The sequence below is a fragment of the Ostrinia furnacalis genome, unplaced genomic scaffold (genome assembly GCF_004193835.3).
Source record: "Ostrinia furnacalis isolate ACB-3 unplaced genomic scaffold, ASM419383v2 OfSCF1862, whole genome shotgun sequence".
In the NCBI taxonomy this organism is placed as follows: domain Eukaryota; kingdom Metazoa; phylum Arthropoda; class Insecta; order Lepidoptera; family Crambidae; genus Ostrinia; species Ostrinia furnacalis.
Window position 1 is genome coordinate 468,697 of NW_021132101.1, and position 16,922 is coordinate 485,618.

Here is a 16,922-nt window from a genome sequence, read left to right on the forward strand (position 1 = left end):
CTTAAGGTTATTAAACCTTTGTTCGTCACCTGTTATCCGCTTTGCAATGGAGGGAAGTCGAACCTTATGTCGAACTCCTCCTATGTTTTTCTGATTAATTTCCTTGCTAGTCAAGTGACAGTTTACCTTTCCCCCGGGACCAACTTGACCTTCATTGGTTGGGTTTTTTTTGGGTTATTCTGTATTCGACCCATGACAACTCGACCCATTTCTTCACTCATCCCAAATTAGTATTCCTAGCTCAACCCATTACATAATTTTGTTATTCTACCCAAATGCATTCCTTACTCAACCCAAAGTAAATATACCAAAAATAAGTATGGATAGCAAAACAACGTTTACTGTTTTTTTTTTTAGTTTAGTAATGATCAATACATACAGTATGTACATTTATTTATAATTAAATAAAAAAAAATAAAAAACATCACCTACATGAAAAAAATATAGATAATATGAGTATGTTGATTAACTAAAATATATCAAAGATTTTATTTTATTTTAAGGTAGGTAAATACATAAACAAATTAAGAGGCTCAAAACTTATACCGCGGGATTAGTGTCCATATGAATACTTTTATTATTTTTCTTTTGTCATCTCATACCGCTTGAAAAAAAAAGATAAAATACATTGTATTATTTGAAATATTTGTACATTCATGAACAAGTGTCTGGGGAAAAAATTATACGCCATAGCTTGGTTATACTGATTTAATAAAAAATCACAGTCGTTTGATTTATAGTATATTTATAGTGGATTTATAGTAGATTCTAATAAGTCATTATTTGATTTGTGTCCTTTTGTGAAAAACATTTTTCAAATATATTATTGTATCAGCAGAACTCCTGCAGTTTTATTTAATAGAACGATCTTAACACAAAAGTTAACTGAGCTTAATAAAAATTCTAAAAAATATTCTGACCGTACATAAAAATCTTATATTTTTAAGTGCTTTTAAAATGGGTTGAGCTAGGAATGTTTTTGGGGTGAATAAGGAACATAAAATTAAAAATTTGTTGTGGGTTGAGTAAGGAACAAAATTGGGTTGAGCAAGGAAAAAATAATGAGTGGGTTGAGTTGTCATGGCGATCAAGATGTAGATCCTGGAGGAATTGCAGCGATGGGAACGAGAGGTGGTAGCCTAATAATATGTTTAAAAACTTCCAGTTTTTATTGTCACTGACGTGAAAAGACAGTGAGTACCCATAGTTCCCCCAGTTTGTTAGTCCCGATTGTGGCGTGCGTTCGCGTTGAGCTGCTGGAGTTTTACTTCTTCCAGCTTCTGGTGCTGCTTGCAGGAGGTAAGGTCCTTACTAAACCTCATCAGCTGTTCCACGCAGGTAGGCTCGTTATGTAGAGCCTGGTTGTCCGTAGAGCACAGGAAGCGATCGCCGGCGGCAAGCGGGCGACACGGTGTTACGATCGGTAAGTATTTCAAACCCTTTGCCAAAAGGTAAGGAAATTTGGGAAAAATGGAAAGCGTGACGTTTTGGGATTCTTGGAAAATGGAAAGTGAGTATATCTTATAATAATTGTAAGTATAATTATCTATCAATGGTATTTCTAAAATAAATGTTATCTGATCCTGTTTCATATAAGATTTTACACAAATAGTTTCTTCTAAATTTAACAAATTACTTTCCGTAGGCTGGTAAACTAAATTGGCAGAGTTTGAAATTAACTTTAAATGGTTTACAATTGCTTGGTGTAAAATGGATACTCTACTTAATGCTAATGCTGTTTCTATTTCACTTAATCTTATAAATATTGTACGGAAACTACTTATGAATATGTTATACACTCCTAGTATGTATGTAGAAAAAGTCCAATCGTTTTGTGTGGACGTTATGTTTTGCAATAGGCTTTCAACTCGTTTCAAGCGTTCATCAATAATAATAGAGTTGTTATTTATTTGCTCTAAAATATTTATGAAACTGTCGAACATTTTTGAGACCAGGGTAATTTTCTTAGATATTATATTTAGTTGAAGGGCCAGCGCCTGCGTCTCTATCATTAGCAGAAGGCACCACCTGCGGAGGGCGTTTTATGTTTTTAATAGGCACTTTAGTAGTCCTATCGCCTACTTTAATTGGTAAGATGTTTCGCTTGGCTTTGCCTAAAACCTTTGCTTTTACATAACGTGATTTGTCTTTGCTTTTACGTTTATTTACGTCTTTTGCAAATTATAATATTTATTATTATCTATAATTCTTAAAAAGTTTAATAATTACGTCTGTGAAAATTCGTCTAAGTTGATCTGATTCAAAATAAATGAAATATTTTGTTTTAGTTAGGTTTGATATATTTCTTTAAAAACTGCTTTACTAATTCTGCATTATTATCAGGTAAATGTACTTCAAGAACCTTTTGTTTGTCGCGTGAAAGGTTTTTGACTGAAAGTTCATTATCAAATCGTTCAAAGACTAATATTTGATTAGGTTTGTTATCTATTGCTTCGTTTAAGATTGGGATGCCTTGTGATTCGGTATCCTTTGCGGAATGAATAGTTTGTGAGTTATTAATTTGATTGTTCATCGACACAGTCTGAATTATTTGAAGACGGAATCGGACATTACTTCCTTCTGAGGATGTAGAGTCGGAAATTACTATTGTACTTCCTGACGATATTTTTTCTATTTTCTTTACTACTTTATCAACATGTTTTTGAATACGTTTTTCATTTTTACTAACATTTACTTTCATGGACTGATTATCTGAATCGAGAGCATTTACTTTTATGCGGGATAACGCGTCTGCGTTTGCGTTTTGTTTATTGATTGATTCATTACGATAATTAGCGATCGTACTAGGCATTCCAACGTTGTCTGTGAATTTCTTGTAATTTAAAATGATTGGAATACATGCAGTTTTAGTTCTGAGGACTCTATTTTTAATGTCGATTAATGCTTCCAATTGTTTTAATAAATCTTTTCCAATTACACCATCGTACCATTTGTGTACGTCATATAAATAAAATTTGTGATATTTTCTGCATTTAAAAGTTGGAAAAAGGGGAATTTCTATGGTTTTGTTGTGCGTACTTGACGAGTGTGTACTCACAACTTGGAATGGTTCGTTTTTTATGAATTTACTGAAATACTGATAGCCAATACGCGGACTGAAGAACGAACGCATGCTGCCAGTGTCGATCATCATGCGAGCATCCNAAATAACATATTTATTATTAAGAATTCTAATACCTGATGGTCTATATTCTAAATTTAAGTAAGGAGTTGAAAATAACGCGAGAGAAAGTTCAGAAATCTACACCCAGATTAATGTTATTAGGATGGTAAGTAAAATCAACGTAAACAAAGTGACATTACAAAACTATTTAGACACTTGTAACATAACTGGTTTAAAACCCGAATAAATAAGCATTTACTAATGAACCTATTAACTTTAATAGTCTTGTTGCCAAGTCTTTGTTTATAAGAGCTCGAAATTACAAAGTTTAACACGTTATTTAATTAATAAGTTAGTAAGTATTACTTTAATAGCCTTAGGTACTAATCAGTATTTGTTTTGGAACGCAATTTATCTAAGTTCATTAAGTAGATAGATTACGTACCGTAAACTGGTTGCAATTAATTATTTTGTTTGTCTTTAGTTTTTCTGTCTATAGGTAATCAGTAACACCACAAGCTGGAGCGACTGCATCGTAAAGGTAGCAGGAAGGCGCTGGACGCAGGCCGCTACCAACCGGGCAGCATGGAAAGCATTGGGGGAAGCCTATGTTCAGCAGTGGACGTCCCATGGCTGAGATTATGATGATGATAATAAACTGAAGCAATTTAACCCTTGTTAATTAAGTTAGAAAAACATTCTCGTAGATTTTAATCCATACCCCAATAAAATATCACCTAGGTTCTTGTTTTGAAAAGTATTTTACCGATTCAAAATTATTTTATGTGCATTCTGAAGTAGGTAAATTGTTTTTAAATCCTAGAAAAGAATAACTAAAATATTTCATTGAAATCGAGATGCAAAAGGGCGAAAATCATATGAGAATTGTCGATGACCGTAATCGGTTTGTCCCAGAAATGTGATTATGTCCCTAAAAAACTTAAATCAAATTGAACTCCTTATTTGATACATAAATCAAATTATACGAATTTTCCAGGAATTATAATATGTAATGTTTAACTACACACAGTACAAACCTTACCTTGTTAACTTGCTCTTAGTTTGGGGCTAAGCGTTCCTAGTAACAATTAGTTATATTAATAGCAATTAATTGTGACACTTGGAATAATTAATTAATGACTAATTTGCGAAATGAATGTATCAACAGGTAATACATATTTGTATCGATCATAAATCATAAATATCATTCGCTTTAAGTTTGCCGCTGGCGATATGACGTCACTCGAAGGGAATCATCTATAACTTTCTCAAACTATATTTAAAATATTTTTTATTTATTATTATTGATAAGTATTGTGTTTTTGCATAAAATAAGACACATTAATTGCGTTTAATCGCGGTTGGGGGAGGGGACGCGCATTCCACGGACCGGCAAACTTAGCGCGAATGGGTAGTACTTTAGATTAATTAAACTATGAAGAACTGGACATCCTTATAAAACTGGTAGGTACATAACGAAAAACAACTTTAACTAACGCCCGATTCCTATATTCAATCCTTGTCCAAATCCGGATTACAACTGTCAAATTGAATTCAGTTTTAGATATATTTCCAAAATGTTCGACGCATTTACACTTTAATATTGTTTAAATAGTCTTATAAACAATATAAAAATGTAAAAACATCAAAAACCGCAGATATTTTGGCCAAACACATTTTAAAATTTGACAGTTGACAATCCAAATCCGTCCAATTTGGATTAAGATTGAATATAGAAATCCAGCATAAGTCAGCACTTAAGCTAGCATGGGAGCGGCACGGGAGGGTGTTTTTGTGATGTCAAACGTCAGTGAGACTTCAAATGTGCTTCAGATTATACCCCTCCCGCTCTAATACCCCAGGCCAGTGGTTCCCAAAGTTGTCTGGGATACGACTCATCTAATACAAGTTCCCTAACTCGGGACCCACCTATATGAAATTTCACCCACTGCCCAGCGGTTGGTTGGATGGGTGGGGTGGTGTGTCGTTCTACAGGCAGGGCCAACTCAATGTTCGCTCACGACCCACTACTGGGCCGCGACCCATAGTTTGGGAAACCCTGCCCCAGGCATTTACTTAATTAAGCACTAGACCTATATAATAATAAATAAATAATTATCTTTAGACATTTTACACTGCGCTTCTAGTCCCAAACTAAGCAAAGCTTGTACTATGGGTACTAGACAACGGACATAAACATACTTAAATACTTTTTTTTTTGTAAATACATACTTATTATACATAGAAAATGTTTTAATATTGAAAACTCTCAGAAATTAACAACACATTTTTATTGTAAAAAAATCAAACATGAACAAACATGAATGACAGATGACATTGACATTCAGGTTCGAAACCATNGACTTAAATGCATCGAGTTTGGGCTCGTTCGTTTTGTATTGATGAGTATTTTAATTCTATATAGTAATCGGGGTCTAATGATGGAGCTGGAAGGTAATTCGCAATAAAACGACATAATCGCATCAAGTATGGGTTTGGTTCAATTTTAATTTCTGTGATGGGTCTGGGTGTTAATATGTATAATAAGTTTGTATTTACAAAAAAAAATATTTAAGTATGTTTATATCCGTTTTCTAGTGAGCGGACGCTGTGAATGTACGTCACACGGGGTCACGTGACCGTCGGCGGGACTCAATATTTAAGCGAACTTTGAATGCCTATAAAATCATAACTACTGGGTATTTTTGAATGAAATAAAAACTAACGTATTTGTAAATGTATAAGCTTAACTGTAACATAGGTTTCAAGTGATTTTGCATACCTAGTAACATTCTCAATTATAAAAATATAATTGTAAAAATGTAAAATAACCACGTGAATGTTTTATAATAACTTATTTTATTATAAGTATAGGTACTTTAAAACCAATTTAAAATTTAAGTATAAAATAAGGTTCCGGGGGTTAATTGTACCACGGGGTTGATTGTACCGCTACAATTGACCCCATGGAGACTGGTACATTTGTTCCAAGTAGGTAGTCAAGAGAACTTCACCTAAAATTCAGTTATTTTCACAGTGAATGCCAATAATTCGCTGTCGATACAAAGTTTAGAGCCTGGACAAACTATTGACAACAATACTTTGGTAACAAATAGCATATAAGCCAACTTATGGGCTCATATATTTGACATAAAAACTTACTGCGGCTGGGCAAAAAACAAAAATCCTTCCTGTATACCTTCGTTTTTCAGCGCAAGCGCCGCCGACTGGTGAGCGGATGGAAACACAAAAAGCGCATATTCTGACGCTATGCACACAATCTAACGTCGCTTGTATGAAGAAATATCGCCGATGGTACTATTGACCCGTGGTACTATTGTACCCGGTCTACCCTATGTCTTGACCCCGCTTAAAAGTCGAGGTCTATTGTTCATTTGCCGACGCACTTTAATCAAGACCCTCGGATGTTTTAATAAGATTTGTTTGTGGTTTTTACGCTCGAATTCACTAACATTACTATGAGGTCTCACAGTGACCGTGGACGCACAGGGTCACACACGAACCAATCGCAGAGCTCTATTCAACGCTGTACGTTTGATTTGCTGCTTCACTTAAGCAAGCATTACCGAATGTATGTCACCAAGTTATACCAACAGACGACGGGGTTTAAAGGTTAATCGGCTGTAAACGGCTCCATTGAATGTAAGCCCTTATTTCGAGAGTAACTTGTATATTGTTTGACCGTAACTAATCTTAGTAACCAACTAGTTACTTGGAGACAGTGGCGTAGCTACTAAGGGGCTAGGTGGGGCAGTGCCCCGGGGCCCTCAAGCTCAGGGGGCCCCTCGAATCCTTACCATAAAATCTCAATCGAACTGAGCTTTTGAAAATATCTCCCATTTATAATAGTGAGAAATTCGAAAATTATACCTAGAGAATTCCCCTAAATTCTTTCTGTGGGTTAGCAGTGTTGTCAATTTGACAACGGATAGCGATATGTGCGTTTTATCATCGATGTACATTTTATTGTAAAGAGAAGAGAAGAACGGTTAAAAAATTAATGCTATACCTATCTGGAGTAAGTTATTGTCATTAAACTTAATATAAATAAAACCTAACCAGTTTAGATTGCAGTGGGGCACCATTTTTTATTTGCCCCAGGGCCCTTGGTTGCCTAACTACGCCACTGCTTGGAGATAACAGTTCAAAGACTTCGCCCACTGCCCAGGTGATGGAGTTGAGAATTCAAAGGCAGTTATTAATAGAAATCGTCTGTTATGAACTATTAATTATTAGTTGATTTTGTGGATGATTAACTTTGTAATGAAAGTGGCGCTTTTGAAACAATTAGGTAATTAATCATTGAAGCGTACGAATGGACGTTTTCTATAAATATAAATTTGTGTATCTTTCCAAAGAACAACGTAAGTATTTCAATAACAACTAATTAGATTTTGTTCAAAATGCAATAAATTCAACAATACAGAAGAGTTAATTGCAAAAGAACCGTGTAATACTAATGACATTTGAATCAAGGAGTAAAACATAAGAAATCAAAATGTGGATCTTATCGTGATTTCCTACTGGCTCGATTTTAACACGTTCAACGCCACGTCCCTATTATTGTTATGTAATAGTGTTATTAAAACTGAAACATCCATATGGAACTGATGGAATTCTAAGCTAACAAAGCATTTTTCCGCCATAAAAATTGAAAATGGGATTCCGAATATGAGCCTTACATGATACAGCTTTGATTCAAATAGGAACCAAAATAGCCTACAAATCCTGGAGCAGATGGCACCGAATCGGTCCGCGTTGATTGAGACCGCGTGGACCCGGTATGTGTGATAGATTTCTATTTGCGAGTGTTGCACGCGATTCATGATCTAATAACCACGGCCCGATGGACGGCCGACACGATATCTAGTGCGCGATGCACAAAATTGACACTATTCTGTTAAGTTTCGCACGCTTCCTGATGATATTTATTGATGAAAGAATTTTTATGTAGTTAAAAGTAGGTATGTCTTGTTCCGGACTTCCGGCACTACTAAAATGTCTTCAGAAATTGAACTACTGATTCAGAAATGAGACAATCAAACATTGACCGTCTCACATAATTATGACCCTTTTTCAACATGTTAAGGTATTTTAGGTCAAAATCTTGGAAAAATATTATAAATAAATTCTATCTAATCTTATTTATTATGTCTCTCTATATCAATATTGCTTTAAGATATTCAAATTACTTAAACTAACCTGTGTAGGCAAGGCCTGTTGCCCAGACCACCGCTGGCTGAAAGATATGATCGGGGCTCCATAAGGCAGAGGTGGGAAGTCTCCAGGGAAGACCACCCGGTCACAGTTCATCAGGATCCTCAGCTGCAGGGTCCTATCCACCTGGACCCGACACCGGCAGGGGTACCGAAGGTCATCGTTCAGCTCTGAGCACGGAACCCACGGCTGCTGCCCAAGCACTGGCACCATGAAGAGCAGGAGAAACAGCCACATGGTGATCTGGAACAAGTATATTCTAGAATTAATACAAGGCGTTGAATGACTTGAATGGTAAATAATAAAAGGGGGGCAGAGATTTATTTTTTATTACAAAAACGACACTTGTTTGTTAAATAAAATGTTGAGATGATAATAAAAAACAAATTGAGGGAAATAAAAAATAATAACTACAATTTTGATTGGTAATGGTTAGTTACATTTCAAAGCGATTAAGTAAAAATATCAAAACATTTAGGTAACAGTAAAATGGAACCACGAACGAAATTCTACTATTACCGGTTGCTATACGAGCAAAATATAATATTCGTGAAATACCTATATTTTGTTTTTGGAATATTAAACCAACATTTCAAACCACAAACAAAAAGTATCATGTTCCTCTAACAACGATATCGCCTTCAAAACACGACCTTCGTGAAAGTTTTATTTAAAACATCAATGTAACAGTCTGGCCCTCATAAACTGGCTAACAATAATACTTCAAACAAAACTACCCTACAAAACAGATAGTGTAGACCGCGCATTACCATCGCAATGGTGTTGCTATAAACGAGACTTCAACAACCTTATAAAGGGTAAGACAAGTCCTTTGGCATCTCGAAAGGGATTTACACGAATAATCCAACCCCCTTAACCAGGGGTTTCAGAATTACTGAAGGAGAACAATCACAAACTAACATAAACACAACATAGTTAACTGCGACTGCTAATGTTTAAGATTGAAATTACTATTTCAACCAATTTATTGTTTTATGGATGCAGAACGAGGAAAGCCGATCCCAATTAATGGGAAATGGCTAAGAACAATTAGGTATCAAAGAATTTTTATGAACTCGCTCGCATACATAATAATGTGGGCAATATTATGCATGTTCTATTGTAATACTTACCTCACGCTGTAAGTACTAAACTAGACCAATATCCAATACAAACTTACTTTAATAATTTCAAACAATTTTCCATTTCATAAAAATATCTCTTTCAGTTTCACAAACAATTTTTCAATACACTGAAATTGGCACAGTATTGACCCACATAATTTTATTTCGTTCGCTCTGAAAATCGTGCCATGTAAATATTGAACAAGATATTTACGACTGGACCTTTGTTTGTTTCATTCGTCGATTCCGCGTTAACTTCGACACTTATCCTTGTATAAAGTTATATGGCGGACTTTACATTCCCAGGGTTGTGTGGAGATGAGTGACATTACGCAGCGCAATTGGGTTAACTCATTTCACTGCGCTGTGTGTATTGTTTCTCTTTCTTCGTCTCTCTTTTCATCTGTTTGTAAGGGCTGGTTAATTGCATGTTTAAATACAGCACAATTTAGGCTGGGTTGCACCACCTAACTTTGACTGTAACTATACCTAACGATAACCGACGTATTTTGTATGGAGTTTGACAGATATTTGACGTTTCTCAGATTTAAAATAAGATTGTGCAACCCAGCCTTAAACTCGCTATGGCACTAACTCAATAAGCCAGCGTTGGAAAGGGAGAAGAAATTGCGCCAGAGTTACTTGAGAGAGAGAGAGAGAGAGAAACTTTTGGTTTTGCAAGAAATTATGTTGAGATCCCATCTCTAGAGATCTGGCTTTGAACCTTAAGTCGCATTTGACGTTGTTCCTTTTCTGTTGTACCTACTTGATAAAGGAGTCATTCAAAACCGCGAATGCTGATATCATAATAAATGTTTATGGTTTTCATTGCTAATTGGAAGCATTTTGTCTACCTACTGAAAAGGGTCTAAGTTTTTTTAAGCACAGGTCGTAAAAAAGAACCTTCATATTTTTTATGGATACCTCATTATTTGCCTTTACAGATTTGACTAATAACTTTGAAAGGTGTATTAAATAAAACAGACTTATTTGGTAAATAAACCATCAAGTTAGTAATACCTACTAAGTAAATAGGTACTCATTTTAAACTATGGCAATGATTTTCAAATTAAAAAAAAAATACCTTCTGTTTTCAACGATTAGTTTCCAATCTAAATCATAGTCTACTTTAGAACAGTTCCAAATAATCCTCCGAACGGAACAAAACAATGATCAGAATTCCGATCAAACCGAAGTCCAACCGAAATTGCTATTTGAAGATATCAAAAACAGCTCGGTACCTATGAGTTGCCGATGACGGGGGCGAAGTTGCGAACAAACTATAGTTTCAGATGCGAACAACTTTCCACATAAATCGGGGTTCGTTAATAATTTACCCATTCGGTCCGCGAACAATGTTCACACAGAAAGCGAAGTACGAACAGACAGCGAGCAAAAGTGTGATTATAGAACAGAGTGACAGCGAGAGCAAAAGTGCAGTCAAATGACAAATTATTTTACGGTTTTGTAGATTGATTTTAGTATGTTTCACTATTTTAGTTCTTAATTTTTCGCCTTTTCAGATTGCGGATTTAGCATAATATCTTAGCCAGAACAAAAGTTCACACAACTACCACAGAAAGAGTGTAAAAAAGAACTAAAAACCCTCTAAAGAACATTTAAGAACACAATTTACTTTAAAATTTTTGGTAGCGAAAACCAAATTAATTAAATTCTGGCCATTAATCAATTTATTCTATTCAACGTGGAGCTCTCGATCGCTCCCAAATAATCTCATTGAGATTTTGAATTGAGGACTATCGAACTATTTGAAGTACGGTGAAACTATCGGGAAATAGAAAGGTATATTTACTACGAAAGCTAGGGTGATTACGTTTTGTAATTCAATTATTTATGTTCTTAAAGTTCTAATAAGTTTCCGAACCTAGCAGAGCTTATTAATTAAATCGTAAAACCTCCAGGCAGCCATTTAAAGGCGCAGTTTTTTAATTAATTATTGTTATTTAAATAATTGAACGCAGATTCATTGTAAAAAAATCCCTAAAGTACCTACTATATCTAGATCAAATTAATCCGTTTAAAAACAAAACAAAAACAAAGTCATCAATGTAAACAACCACGTTCATTTCATGTTATAATTACAAAGAGTACCGCGTACATTATTTGCTCCCCCAAAGGAAATGAATTTACAAAAAGATAACCAATTATAAACAACGTAGTGGGCCGAAACAAAGGCTGTAACGTGAACGTGAAGAAATTATGGATGGGCCTGCCCTAGATAGAAAGGGACGAATCCCTTTAAAGTTTCAACACAAAAGCTTATAAAATGATGGAACTGGGCTGAGACTCACAGCTTCGCACGTTAACCAACATGTTTGTTAAAAAATATGACTATAAAGTCAAATATTTCTTTAGAATTGATAATAAAAAAGATAACCAATTATAAAAAACGTAGAGTGCCGAAACAAAGTTTCTTTTTTTGTTTTTGTAACGTGATCGTGAAGAAATTATGAATGGGCCTGCCCTAGATAGAAAGGGACGAATCCCTTTAAAATTTCAACACAATACCTTATAAAATGATGGAACTGGGCTGGTACTCACGGGCCTGAGCGTTAACCAACAATTTTGTCAAACGCCCGTATGCACAAACATTACTATGAGGTCTCACAAGGCGCGTGGACGCACAGAGTCACACACGTACCAATCACAGAGCTCTATTCAACGATGTGCCACGCTGTGCGCTCGACTTGCTGCTTTACATACCTAAGCAAACATCGTTTGTGAATACGGGTGTAAATCTATGACGTTGTTAGTATTATTATTCTGTGGTTATACTAAAATATTTCAACAGAATGAAGAATGCGATAGAAGTAATAATTGCTTTGCCAATCAAAACTGGCATATTATTCACAAACTTGATTTTATGATTTATCATTATGCATCATGGCCCATGATGCGCCATGTTTATGACCCATGATTCATGGGTCATAAACATGGCGCTTCTTTTTCTCAAAAGGTTGGATTTGAAAAGGATGATGATTATACTCATACTGTTCCTGAGTTATAACAAAATGATTTTAATACTAACTAATGAGGCAAAACCTCATTGTAATGCAGAAATTAATTTGTCAATTTTAAAAGGTGTAAAGGTACTGTCGTTTCCTTCTCTTAAACTTTCAGATGATATACGAAATAAAACACAATAAAGCTATAAATATTATCCTAGTTTATTTTCATCTCGACAAGACAATTTCAAGAATGTACTGAACTCGGGAACTCATTACTGGAAGAGTTCGAAACTTTCTCAAAAGCCCGAGATAAAGTACGTGTGTGCTTGAACCACTCTAGTTTCATATTATCTTATCATTTTATATAATATACTGCATAAAATATGTGTTACTTTTCCCAATTCCTTTAAGTAGACTTGGATTCGCACTTAAGTTTTATTTATTTATTTCGCACTTAAATGTCTCTAAGATGATGGATTTTGAAGATTATGTAACGAATATGGTTGAGCGAAGCGATGGCTGATTCATACATCGCAGTCGGGTTTCCTAACCTATAGTACACTAACCTAACCAGCCACTTTTCTTTTCTACAATCAAATTAAAATTTATAGAAAACATCTAATATGGACTCCCGTGGCTGGGGTCCCTTGACCGATCCCATGTCAACGGGAATAAAATTAATAAAAGTGTTAAAGTTTTTGCAAATAGGCTTTTAATAAGTCCTTTTACACGCCTATGTTTTTGAAAATAGGCTTTTATAAGTTACACGACCCCAAAACCCTACAACTGCGTCATACCATAAGTAACTCATAAGTCTATCATTTTTGAGCAGAGGTAAAAACTTTTGTCACATTTCATTTCATCTAAGATCAAACCTAGTTTTAGCAAAATGAAAAAAAGGCTAAACCATCTCCAACTCCACGATTGTTCGATCCAATCTATATCTAGAGCAAATAGATCTATTCCGTACATTTTTCAGTTCATGCGACTGAGATAAGTTTCTGGAACTCCCCAATCAAAAAGTCCCACTAGGAGTCGTGGGGTGTCCTCAATCTCTGGTACATTGGGACGGATTCGGAGTGACACACGAGCAGCGAAGTTTTCGCCTCAATATTGTGAACTCAAGCCTCGAACAAAGACAATAACTCAGCTGTACGCGACAAATCTTCGGGGGCATGCAGTAGGTCATGAGTGGGGTGACTGTAAAAATATGCTAGTGTGGATAAAATGGGAACAACTCCATCCCCATAAATATTTAGACTTTTTGGATAGAGATTTAGCATTGTCTAATGGTTAGAGGGTTGGACTCTATCTAGGTTCTTGGTTCAAAATGACAGTTTGTTTATTTTATATTATTTAGATCCTTGTTTAGATAGGAAAGCCTTGAAATATTCTGACAGTTCAAAGATGAAAATATATGATATGAAATGATTATAAGATAGAAATAGATATCGTATAATGTCAACCGTATGTACAACAAAGTTCACGTAAGTACAGGTTTGTTAGGACGATTCCCGCAGAAGTACATCTGCTTGTTCTGGCTATTGGACAACTTGTAAATTATCTACCTACATAAAATTTGTTAATTTCTCATGTAAGTGACTGTAATGTTTTTAATGAGAAATAAATGTTCTTTAAACCTAAGATGAAAGTTCTTTTACTTTAATGATTTTTTAAATGTCCGTAATAAAAGATAAGATACAAGGGTATGATAGTAAAATTCGTAATTAGTGGTCAGTTTTATACATAAGTAGATATACCAGGATCTTCTACTTCTAATGATTTTTAAATATCCATAATAAAAAATGAGGTAAAATTGTAAAAGTAATAATTTAGTGGTCAGCTTCATACATAGTTCATAGAGATATTATATTATTCTAAGATAAGATTGGTTAAGAAAGATGAGATAACAATTTATTTCCGATTGTTGGGAACCGATAGGTGCACCAACCTTTTTTGATATATTGTCTATGCTTTTATACTTTTTTTATTCTTTTTGATAGCCGTCTGGGTTTTTAAGCAAAATACCTTTATTGCACCAAAGGATTTGTCGTTATTTTTGCCCGCTCGAGCGGCTGTCCACCATACCGATGATATTCAGTAAAATTACAATGTCAAATGTAGATTTAAAAAGCAAAGAAATTACTAAAAAGTTGTTTAACCACCAGCAACATGTGAATACGGGGTCATCAATGGGCTGGCGCAGGCCAATCCTGGCCGCCCGCCAGATTGGAGCATTAGCTTAATATTTGATGGCCTCTAGTATGTACTGTAGTCTATCGTGGCTTTGGGAAGTTTGTTGGCCTATTAGTATTATCTTCACACATGAGTTTATCCAAAAGTGAATCAGAAATTCTGACTTTAACTATGAATTTCCAGTATAGAGCTTTCGCCGTTAGCAACTTCCATTTGTATAGGTATTATCGGTATTTAAACCATTAATTTCCATTATCTCACCTATGTTATTTTCGTGTACAGATCCGTTCCGTTTCAGCCAATGGCTGCATTTTTTCGTTTATCAGTCTATCAGGTGCTTGTAAGGTAGAGCTAGTGTGTGCGACTCAACCGAGCACGCTCCTGGCATTTTAAGAGTGTGCTATCTTAAGTTTAAATTTATTTACTCTTGATCTACTTTAAAGCCGCTAGATTGTAGAATTAGCTTATTAGCCGCCTCATAAATAATCTAAGGTAGATCTGGAAAGTAGACCTATTGTTGACCGATTGTCTCCAAGTAATGTGCAAAACCAGAGTTAATCTTGTATTAGTCTAGGTCACACGCAAAACTCATCGATAAAACTATATCGAGATTAGGTAATTCGATTTGATTCGATTATGAGACTGTTGTATAGTCCACTGCATTTAAAATATTACAAAGAGCATTCAAGACCTTTGTAATAAACATTTACGATATCTCAAGCAACTTCCTAAAAGTCAAACTCCATACAAAAAGCACCGGTTATTGTTGTTACGGGTAAAAAAGGTGGTAAAACTCAGCCTTAAACTGAAATTCAAATTGTTAAAAAATAGGCCTGCAGATCTTGTGGTCTGTGTGTCACAGCTTCATAACTCTTTAAGTCCGATCGTGATGAAATTTCACGGGAGGTAACGGCGTTACACCACAAAAACGTAATGAAAAGCTTTTTTGTCTCCTCACTCAATGATATAAAACACAAACACTCTGTACCTGTAGACAATGTAGCATTTAAGTTTGCGATCGCTTCGCCAATAGTCCAGTCATTATAGTAAGTTCACCTCGGAATTTGAGATACCCAGCTGTAAGTCTGTAAATACGTGTATATTGACACCCTAAAAGTTGTCTCAAAACCTACATATGGTAGGGTGTAAGCAACTATTTAATTTCAAGGTCAACGGTCACAAAAATCGGTTTTTTGCGCTTTTTTTAGAAATATCTCATTTCCTGTGGGTTTTTTGCTATTTGTATTNTAATAAATACAAATAGCAAAAAACCCATAGGAAATGAGATATTTCCTAAAAAAGCGCAAAAAACCGATTTTTGTGACCTTTGACCTTAAAATTTAATAGTTGCTTACACCCTACCATATGTAGGTTTTGAGACAACTTTTAGGGTGTCAATATACAAGTATTTACAGACTTACAGCTGGGTATCTCTAATTCCGAGATTCTTACCTAATTTAAGCTTAAATGACTGGACTACAAGTCCATTATTTGCGAATTAAACAGTAGACGTAGCGAATTTATCGATGGTACGCTTGCTCACAAAATAAAACACAATCGAAAATATGAAGTTTTCCAATGTCTCTCAATAATTCACTGGACCTTACCTTTGAATATATGTTTGTAACTTTCACACTATCACTGCACTCATATAAATTCACCAATGTATTTCAAAACTAATAAAGTTTGAAATTAAGTTCAAATCTCATTTTGCACACAATGTTCAAATCCCAAAGCAAATTTATCCAGGCACACGTCTGTGCACCTTAATGACAAATAACCTAATCATTTGATAGTTCCAAAACCTATAATTGAGCATCCCACCAAATATTTTTGGTTTATTGACTAACCATGATTTTAATTGTTTACGATATTAACTACCGCTTCTGATAATGACATATCTACAACATTTAAAGGCGCATACATTCTGTGGTCAATTTACACTCATTAATAATTTCTCTGACGGATTTTACTTTGAACACTGTTTAGGTAAGTGGAACACCAGGACCAGGATGCAGTTTATGCGTACGTTGATACAATTAAGGCTGTTGTCTTTCTTTCTTGGCTACAGTTAAAACAAATTACATCGTCGTAGAAAGGGTAGGTATGTACCATGGTAAGTTCACATAATTTTATGTTTTGCCACGTTTTTATTAAATCATTTCAGTTTTCGCCTATGCCTTTGTTTAATCTTCATCACACCACTAGTCTTAGGTACAACATACCAATATTATAATAAACATGCATTTTCATATCTCTAACTCTATTAAA

At 34.9% G+C, this 16,922-nt stretch overlaps 1 protein-coding gene across 1 annotated transcript; it reads right to left on the reverse strand.

Annotated features, from left to right (window-relative positions):
• Positions 1-1,220: 1,220 nt before the first annotated feature.
• Positions 1,221-16,445, reverse strand: LOC114353941 (uncharacterized). The gene is made up of 3 exons (XM_028306132.1): positions 16,259-16,445; positions 8,348-8,605; positions 1,221-1,439 (listed from the first exon to the last, which is right to left on the reverse strand). The coding sequence occupies exons 2-3, from the start codon at positions 8,597-8,599 to the stop codon at positions 1,221-1,223; spliced, it is 471 nt and encodes a 156-aa protein (XP_028161933.1). The 5' UTR covers positions 8,600-8,605; positions 16,259-16,445.
• Between the last annotated feature and the right edge of the window lie 477 nt (positions 16,446-16,922).